This window comes from Coffea arabica, chromosome 2e (assembly GCF_036785885.1).
Source record: "Coffea arabica cultivar ET-39 chromosome 2e, Coffea Arabica ET-39 HiFi, whole genome shotgun sequence".
Lineage (NCBI taxonomy): Eukaryota > Viridiplantae > Streptophyta > Magnoliopsida > Gentianales > Rubiaceae > Coffea > Coffea arabica.
Window position 1 is genome coordinate 67,574,280 of NC_092313.1, and position 10,277 is coordinate 67,584,556.

Below are 10,277 nucleotides of genomic sequence, written 5' to 3' on the forward strand. Positions count from 1 at the left end.
AAAATGCTCTAGCAAAAAGTGAACTAACTACACAATTTTTCCTTTTTTTTTCTTTTTTTTTCTCGTTGTCTGTTTGTTTCATTTTTCCTCTTTTTTTTTTCTTTTCTCTTTCGAGCAACAAGAAATGATAGAAACAAAAATAAATAAAAGAAAGAAATCACCCTCCCACACCTAAAACCTACAGTGTTCTCAATGTAGTAAAGACAAATAAAGTGCGAGAATAAAGGGGCGAAACTTCCCTGACTACCGAAAGGGTGCAGCGAGACACTAAGGGGGATGAGGATGAGAAGGCTGGAATCCAATATGAGCAAAGAAAACTGTAGGATAAGGCGCGCGATGGGAGAATGGAGCGGCGTGCGGTGGCAGCGATGTGCGGTGCGATGGAAGAGAAAGAGAAGGGCGGCGACGCGGCGGTGGTGCGGGCTAGAGAGCGGCGGCGGACGAACAGGAAAAAGGGAAAAGTAGAAATTGAGACTAAGACAGAACAACAGAAAGTGAAAAATAGAAACTAAGATAAAAAAAAATTGAAAAGACCAAACAAAACAAGAAGAGAGGAAGGTAGAAAAGTAGGGTTAGAGATGGTCCTGGTTGCGTTTGACTTTCGTTGTCGCAAAGATTGGAAGGCGTGGGCATGCCTTGGAAGGTGAGGTTTTCTTATCACCAAGTTTTACAAATGTCCATGCCCTGTGAACACAAGGCGCGAGCACGCCTTGTAACATGAAGTTTTCTGCCCACGAATTTGTGCCCTCAACCCAGAATAAAACTGCACAGAAACACCCATGACCTACAATAAAGATTGTTTGTCAATAGGAACCTAAACCCACTGATCTTGAACACACAAATATGAAATAAAATACAATTGAAATCCTTGGATTGCCTTCCAAGTAACGTCTTTTTTTAATGTTTTTGGCTAGACACATTACACCACTCTTCAGTCTGGATGTAATTTAATTTTTCTTGTAATCGGTGGCCCTCTTTCGGGATTCAAATAGCCATTGAGTGTAACATTTTTCCTTAATTTTTTACCCATTTTCACCTCATGAATTGCTTTCATTTCATAATACTTGTTCGCAGCAATTTTGAATTTACCCCTACAAGCAAATTCAGAAAATTCTTGCACAGAGGGATTAGTGACATAAATAGCAAATACAGAATGAGAGTTAACAGGATGTTTCATTGTATAAAAAATATTAAAGTGGACTATTTCTCCATCAAATTCCATTGTGAGAGTACCCTTACTAACATCAATCTTAGTTTAGGCAGTACTCAAGAATGGCCTTCCTAATATAATGGGTGATGAATTTGGGGCACTTCTATCATCCATGTAAAGCATATAAAAATCAGTTGAAAAAATTAATCCATCTACTTGCACTAAAACATTCTCTACTATCCCATCTGAATAAGCAAATGTACGATCAGCCAATTGAATTATTATCCCTGTTTCTTTTAAGGGTCCTAAATTTAGAGAATCATAGATTGATTTAGGTATCACATTAATAGAAGCCCCTAAATCTAGCATGGCATTTTTGATATTAGAATGGCCAATCTTACAGGGGATAGTAAACATACCTGAATCCCCGCATTTGGGTGGGAGTTTCATTTGAAGTACAGCTGATACATTCTCTCCTACCATCACTCTCTCATCACCCCTTAGCTTCCTTTTGTTAACGCACAAGTCCTTCAGGAACTTTGCATATTTGGGCACCTGTTTGATCGCGTCAAATAGGAGGATGTTTACTTGCACTTTGCGGAGCACGTCCAGAATTTATTTTTCATTCTCCGCCTTCTTTGTCTTTTCCAACCTGCAAGGAAAAGGCGGTAAGTTAGATTTAATAGGAATTGAAGGAGTGAGCGTTACCTTAGGGCCTTCGCGAATGCGCCATTCTTCTTCAATCTCATTTTCTGTCTCCTCCTCAATTTTGCTTTTCGAATTCGTCAACTTAGATTCCTCCACTTCCTTGCCACTTCTCAGTGTCATAGCACTTATATTTTTAGGATTTGTTTCGGGTTGCGATGGCAATTTCTCAAAAATATGAGACTCCAAACGATTAATGGCAGTTGCCATTTGGCTCATTCGAATCTCCATATCTTTCATGCCTGATCTATTTTCCTGCTGGAATTGAGCAGTACTTGTGACCAAGGATCTAGTTTCTTACTGGAGTTGAGTAGTAATCGTGGCCAGACTCTTGACAATATCCTCCAAAGAGCCTCCTAAATTGGCGTACGAATGTTGAGGCTTTAGTTGCCATGGTTGCTGAAATCCTGGTGGATAATTTGAGAATGAATTCTGTGGTATGTTCCCATAGCTGAAGTTGGGGTGGTCTCTCCAACCCGGATTGTACGTGTTCGAGTATGGATTGTACTGCCTACTGGGCGTGGGCACGCCTCCAGCCATGTTTACTTGTTCAGTCTCATCCTCTTGCAAAATAGGGCATGAGTCAGTGGGGTGGCCCACGTTTGTGCAAATTTCATAGACCTTTGATTGATGCACGTTCCCCACAACTAATTGCCAAACAAAAGATGTTAGCTCCGATAGCTGCTGCTGAATGAATGTCGTCTCCACCTCATTAACCCTACGGGTAGGGCTACTCTCACGAAAGCCAAATTGTTGAGAATTCTCTGTCATTGCTTCAATAAGCAGCCACGCTTCTCTCGGTGTCTTATTTGCCAGTGCTCCCCCACTCGCAGTATCAATGATACTTCTGTCAGATGACCGAAGTCCCTCATAGAAGTATTGGATCAATAGTTGCTCACTAATTTGATGCTGTGGGCATCTAGTGCACAACTTATTGAACCTTTCCTAATAGTCATATAGGGATTCCCCAGGATACTACTTAATGCTGCATATCTCTTTTCTCAGACTTGCACCCCGGGATGCAGGGAAGAATTTTTTTAAAAATTTCTTTTTTAGTTGGGCCCATGTTGTGATACTACCTGCAGGTAGGTAGTATAACCAATCCTTCGCTGCATCCTTTAGGGAGAAAGGGAATGCTCTAAATTTAATCTGCTCCTCAGTAATTCCTGAAAGTTTTATACTGGAGCATACCACATCGAACTCTTGGATGTGTTTATGGGGTTCTTCACCCGAGAGGCCGTGGAACGTGGGTAAAAGGTGAATTAATCCCGACTTCAGTTCGAAGGAGGTATTCTCAGCTAGAGTTGGAAATGTGATGCACAATAGCTGCTGGGACAATTTAGGAGCAGCCAACTCCCTTAGTGTTCTTGCATTCGCCATAGGGATTTCCTCTTGACTTGGGTCACTTGAATTATCACCACTTGAATCTGTTGAGTCAATCTCTGGATCCAGTTCCTGAGATGCAATGCTAGATTGCTTCTCTCTTAGTTGTCTAGTCTCTTTTCTAGTTTGGCGCACAGTCATCTCTACTTCCGGGTCGAAAATCAATTCGCATGTACGAGAAGAACGAGTTATAAACTAGAAAAATGCCAGACAAATCCAAAGAGAACAACTTAAAAAGAAACAAAATTAACCAAAACACCGTTCCCCGGCAACGGCGCCAAAAATTGACAGGTGCCGAACCTGTGCAATAATAATTACTAAAAAGTCCTAATTACCACCACAATTAATTATAGAATAAATCCAAGTACTGGAGCAGGGACCCTAGGTGTGCAATGGATTATTTGATTCACCCTGTTCCCGAAAAGTTTGCTTGATCCGATATACTACAATTGTCTATAAAAGTATTAGATTTGCATACAATGGCAAGTAGGATCGATTCCACAGGGAACGGAGAGGAAGTTGTTTCTTTCCAAATTAATAGAACAAAATTGGGGGATATTTAACGGAGTGAAAATGAAATTAAAATAAACAAAATTTAAAATCTAACTCACCAAGTACAATTTACTAAAAATAGCAATTAATAAAATTCTACCCAAAGGATCAACTTTTCAAGCACGGTCCAATTAAATGATCATCGATGCAAAGATATTTCATTCATTCGTCACTAGGTTGGTTATAGCTATCAACAAGCTCTGACAGCCAGTTCTTCCTTACTTTTTCGACAGTCAAAATACGATCATTGACTGCTTCTCTAACCAGAGAACAACCCTAGGTACGACCGTAGGAATTTAATTATCCAGTTGCATTAAACCTATAAAAACCCAACCCTAATCCATAAACACGCTACGAGGGTTTATTTAAATTAGATCTTACGTTTCCCCAACATAAAGCCAATTATGGTGGTTGTCAACTAAACGAACAATTACGGATTCAATTTAGTTAACGTGACAGTAGGCAATTAAATTAAATTAAATATCCGACCGTTGGTACTCAACTGATAAAATAGCCATAAACAATTAATCCAGGAAACGCACGAATAGTAACAAATTGGAGGAAATAGTGAAAGTTCGATTAGATCTCACAGATATTATGGACCACACTTTCGCGTCGACCTTTGGGTAGAGAAGAAACCTAGTCGCTCCTCATCATATCAATCTCGCATGATTTAGTTGATATCATCTAATTAATTACCAAAAGGTTGCGAAAAGGAGAAATAACGAGGAGGCAGGCGAAAAGGCGTTGTCTCTTTATGGGTTTCGTCTCCGTACTGGAGTCGAAATTACAAAACAAAAGCTAACGAAAAATTGTCCAAAGCATGAGTCAAAATCAAGGAGTCAAAATCGTACAAAGCCAAAAGCTAGAGAGAGGTCTCCAATGTCTGACAGATGGGAAAAGGAAAACTCAAACTAATTTATTCCACGTGAATCTGGTTTTTTAGCCAATTCACTCACAATAGCCGCCGAAAAGAAAGGAAGAAACGTCCCAGAGCAGAGGAAAAGCTAATCTCCTTATATGACGTGAATCTGGTTTCGTTTCTATTAGCCGCCGAAAAGCAAGGAAGAGGACTCCGCACTTTACTTCCTCTTTGAAAAGAGTTTTGATCCTCTGCACCTCCACGGCCCACGAGCCTCCTTTTGATTTCCTAATTTTTCACTTGTTTTGCCAATCTCGCGGGATCCGTCTTTTAGGTGTATCTCCTCAATCTCTGGCATGGGCACGTCTTGAAATAAAGGGTCTTCTGAAAATTTGTTTCAAGAGATCACTTTTAACACCAACCACCTACAATTTATACAAATATGAAATATGAGCGAAATCTCAATACTTAGCACAGTAAGTAGCCAAAATTAGGACAAAATAACAGTACAAAATGTGTCCAATAATTGCTCTATCAGATTTTCATTGGTTTTAACGGCTGAACTTGACAGAAGGTTCAACATTTTGCACTTTCGATAGATCGAGGGCCATAAGTTGACTCTTAATTGTTGGAGAGTCAAAAGTTCACCTGGCTAATAGTTAGAGGGGCATTGGGACTTTTTTCCCTATTTCGATCCAAAATGGGCGGAAAGCAAAGGAAAACTAATGAATGCCTCCAAAACTTTCCCAATTTGTCCATTTTATCCTCACAAAACTATTGAATAAAATTTTATTTACTTGTGTATCAAAATCATTCTACTTCCTTCTAAAACTTTAAAACAATACCAAATCTCCTCTTCCTTCCTCTTCTTTTCTTTTGTAACTTAACATTTCTCTTTTTTCTTTTTCTATCTTAAACTCACAAACTAGCCATAAGGGGCCGTTTGTGACATTTATATTTCTTAGTTTCTGCTTTTTCTTCAAAAAGAAAAAAAAACACCTCTTCATATATATTTATACTTTTTTTTGTTGCCAAAAACAAAACATAAATATGCTTGTTTCATCATATAATTTCACAAACAAATCGAAATAAACTGTTTGACGGAGAGGATCTCTGTTTCTTGTTTCAATCTTTCGCTTTTCAGAGCAACGACATCTTTGAAAATACATTACCGTCAATTAAAGTGACATGAAAATTGCCCAACTCCTTTGGGCAATTGGTCAAATCCAGAACGGATATGTTTTTTTTTTTTTTTTTGACAGAAGTAGAAGAAAAGGGAACTGACAAAAAAAAGGACCTTTTCTAAGTTTTAACCTGTGCTTCAAATCGGAATTGGGCTATCTATAATATTTGATTTGCTATCCATCCAAATTTAAGCCCTTAATATCTCGGTCCAAAATTTTCTGTTAATAATAGTGACATGAGCCTTGGAATTCCAATGGTGGAAGTTTCACTTTGCTTGGCTTCAACACGCAAGAAGTGAACCGCTTTGGTTTTTATGTCAAGTCTTCAACAACTGTAAGAAAACACACGCACACCCGGATCTAAGGTAACTCCACCAGTTTATCCAAAAGGCAATTGCTGACTTCTGAATAAACTCACGGACCTTAAATCCAAACACACGCACACCTCTCAAGTCGATGTGGGACAAGAATTTTATGGGTTTATGCCAAAGTCTCTGTCCGCGATCAATACTACCGATGGAAATGGCGAACGGTACGCTACTGAATAATGAAACTGGCATCTAATGTTTGGCTTCTTTTCCGCATGGATAAAAACAAGGATACGTCAATTCTCTCTATCGATTTGCTGACCAAGCCCCAGGGTCATGCTATTAATGAAGAAGACAGTTTAATCCCTTGATTATGTTGGGGCTTTCTTAAGTATCTTCTTTATATATAGGAAAGTCTATTGACTTGGATACAAAAGATTATAAATACACACGCAAATTTTCTTAGATACCTTTATATTTCAAGACTATTTACTTTAATAATTTTTTGAAGGGAAGGGATGTGAATCCATAATCTCTAAATTGTGAAGTTTCAACTTTAGTCATAAGACCGTCGTTTCCCTCAAATTTGAGCATTTTGTCTATCATGCAATGCAAAATTGCTTGTTTGGGTTAGAAATTAATAGATTTTCATTGATTATTCCCTATTTGATGGCAACTTAAAACTTAAATGACCACTACCGCACTTTTCTCAAAATCTTTAATATGATCCATGTTCCAAATATCTGAAAACAAGCATGACAAAAAAGTACGATAGCCTTTTGCTTTGATGAAACCAAATGCTACTGATAGGCTGTCCAGAAGCATTTTCCTTTCCATAACCCGGTACCGTACAGAGTTGATTCTCCTTATACTCTAGCCTTGGATTAGTTATGGATTCATTTATTTGGTAGAAAGTAGAAACACTTGAAATTCCATCACCGACAATCTAATGGTTGTATTTTCTTTCGTTTTTCTTGAAAGACCAAATACCATTATTGTGTTTTGTTTCCACATGGATAAAAGAAAGGCAAAGGTAGCCCTGACCATTAGCAACAATTAGCACACTTCAGCTTTATTGAAAGGAGACATTTAACATCAATTGAAATCATTTTCCGACCTATGATGACGACAAGACAAGACACCTAAAATATAGACGGACCCATACATATATATCCTATCGAACCTTACCTTTCAAGGACTTTGAACTTTGACGCCAGATTTGAACCACAAGTTTCTTCTACAAGTGACACACTATTTCAATATTTAGATCGTTTCCTTGAATTGATACATTATCAGTAAATATGTGAACGAGAATGTGCATCTGGAACGTTTTGCAAAAATGTCGGCTGAAACTTCTTAGCAGTATTACGATGAATGTGCATCTATAGGTTTTCTGATATGTATCCGTTTGGATTAACTGTTTTTTGGGATATTTTTGAAAAACTTTACTGTAGCAGAGTTTTTAGAGTATATTTTAAAATATTTTTAGAAAATATTTTGAAATATTTTTTATTGTGAGATATTTGGTAAAATTTTAAAAAAATTTAAACTAATTTTTAGATTATCTTTTAGAGTACTTTGTTGTAACTTTTATTGTATTTGAAAAACTAATTTGTGAAAAACACTTCAAAAACAGGAGAGCAAACAAAGATTTGATGTATTTTTTTTATTACTACAGATTTATTGAATAAAATTTATTTTTTATCAAAAAAAAATCCTCATAAAAAACCAATATAAAACTTCAATCCAACTTGAACTTTTAAAATAAAAAAACCTGGCAGTCTACCAAGAAGATGACGAAAGAATACAGAATTAAGCTTAACCTGGCTAATTCGTGTATCCAACTCAGCTTAGCAGCAGTATTAGTTGTCCTTGCAAGTCTAACATTCCCATCGGATTGTTTCCATCATGATGGCCATCATCCGGAAATCACCGCTGCCCTCTTCGTTTTTGGTGACTCACTTATTGATCCTGGAAACAACAACTACATCAACACAAGTACTCCTTTCCAGGCCAACTTTCCGCCATACGGAGAATCTTTCTTCAAATATCCGTCAGGGAGGTTTTGCGATGGCCGTGTAATCCCTGACTTTATTGGTAAGTATGTAGGAGGTAGCCAGATTCTATTACGAAAAATCAACAAATGTGCACTGATTTATGTCCTTTCCATATATTCAATAACAAGCTTGCTTTGTTGTAATGACCATTTGCAGCTGAATACGCAAAGCTCCCTTTCATTCAACCTTATCTCCAAATTGGCTACCAATATCAGTTGGCTTATGGTTCAAACTTCGCATCTGCTGGCGCTGGTGCTCTAGTTGAAACCTTTCCCGGATTTGTATGTAATTCACTTATGTAGTGTAATTCAATGATGTAATAGTGCCGTTTCCCAACATATATGGGTTATTGATCTGGAGTCATTTCTCAGGTTATCAACCTTAAACAGCAGTTGTGGTATTTTAACGAGGCTGAAAAATAGTTGAGGTCGAATCTTGGTAAAACAGGAGCAGAGCGAATCTTGTCCAATTCTGTATACTTTTTTAGCATAGGGGGTAATGATTACACGACCGATTCCAGAACTTCCGGCATATATAAGTCATTTACCCCAGAGGATTATGTAGCAATGGTGGTTGGCAACATTACAGCTGCTGTCGAGGTAAATTTTTAATTTTTACTGCTAGACAACAGTCAATTAGCCATTGTAGAGCAAGGCGAAGTGATTATTAGCATGCATAACAGGAAATATACAAGAAAGGTGGGAGAAAATTTGGAGTTCTAAATCTGCCGCCTCTAGGCTGTATACCAGTCTATAGAGCTGCCGATGTGGCTGCTGGAGGGACTGGAGAGTGCAATGGAGAGATCACAGCTTTGGTCAAGTTACACAATGCCTTGCTTTCCAAAAAACTCAAGCACCTGCAGAAGCAGCTCAAAGGCTTTAGATATTCATATTTTGACATCTTCGCTGTTGTTGATGAAATATCCGACAATCCATCAAAATACGGTACGTGCATCAACATTTATTACTTGTTAGCATTAGTAATCCAACTATAGAAATTGAATAACTTTGCAAATATTTGAGTAATTATATAGTGCTTAAATTTGTTCTGCTAATATCTGCATCTATTGTACTAGTACGCACGTTGCAATTAAAATTGACAATTGTACAAACTCTGAATCCAAACTAACTATACCAGTGCTAAACTTTTTCAGCAAACCTGCATTGCATGGTGGAGTAATTAACAATGAGTTTCCATTTTTACACTTTGTTTTTAATTGAACAAAAGGTTTTAAAGAAGTGAAGAGTGGATGCTGCGGCAGTGGCCCTTTTCGAGGAGCTGACAGCTGCGGAGGGAAGAGAGGAATAAAAGAATACGAGCTATGTGACAATCCACAAGATTATTTGTCCTTTGACTCCGGTCATCCAACTCAAGCGGCCAACCAGCTATATGCGAAGCTCATCTGGGCCGGACCCGCCAATATTACTGGGCCTTATAATCTCAAGTCCCTCTTTCAGATTTCATTTGTAACCTGATCTACTCTTGATTGAAGTTCACTAGTAGGGGTCTGTTTTTTTTTTTTTTTTTGTCAACACAGGGGTATCTGGGGGTAGCGGTCTGGGACTGGATACCTGACACCGCCGTTAACCCCAACTAATCCCACTGCGCCTGAGAGAGCGGGCCCCACCGAATCATCAGGAATTTACCCCGGCTGCCCGAGCTCGGAATCGAACCCAGGCCCTTCTCACTCAATGGAGCTACAAGGACCGCCCGAGCAAACCGTGGGGGGCTAGTAGGGGTCTGTTTTTACTTCCAAAATAAGACAAGACAACTGTTCACATATTTTTCTTTTTTTGTTGTCAAAAAACACAACATAAATACGTTTGTTTCATCATATCGTTTCGCAAATAAATCAGAATAAACTGTTTGACAGAGGAGGATCTTTGTTTCTTGTTTCAATCTTTGTACAATATTCGTAATTATATTCTCGCATTTTTCTTCTTAGAGTTTTTCTAGGCAAATTATCAATCAGTAAATAAGCTTGTATAACGTGTTTCAAGACTCAAAATATTAAAAATTCAAGGGAAAATCGTTCAAAACGTCCATCACATTTTATAAAATGACTTTTTTTGTCCC

General features: G+C 38.1%; 1 protein-coding gene and 1 non-coding gene across 2 annotated transcripts; both read left to right on the plus strand.

Annotated features, from left to right (window-relative positions):
• The first annotated feature begins 2,756 nt into the window (after nt 1–2,756).
• Nucleotides 2,757–2,863, plus strand: LOC140037414 (small nucleolar RNA R71). Its single transcript, XR_011841319.1, has one exon. It is a non-coding gene; the product is annotated as a small nucleolar RNA R71 (small nucleolar RNA).
• A 5,037-nt stretch (nt 2,864–7,900) lies between these two features.
• On the plus strand, nt 7,901–10,073 carry LOC113732733 (GDSL lipase). Its single transcript, XM_027258672.2, is given in 5 exon segments — nt 7,901–8,241; nt 8,358–8,482; nt 8,573–8,800; nt 8,884–9,145; nt 9,429–10,073. Coding segments are annotated over 5 exon segments (1,167 nt in total). The 5' UTR covers nt 7,901–7,937; the 3' UTR covers nt 9,677–10,073.
• Nucleotides 10,074–10,277: the final 204 nt, after the last annotated feature.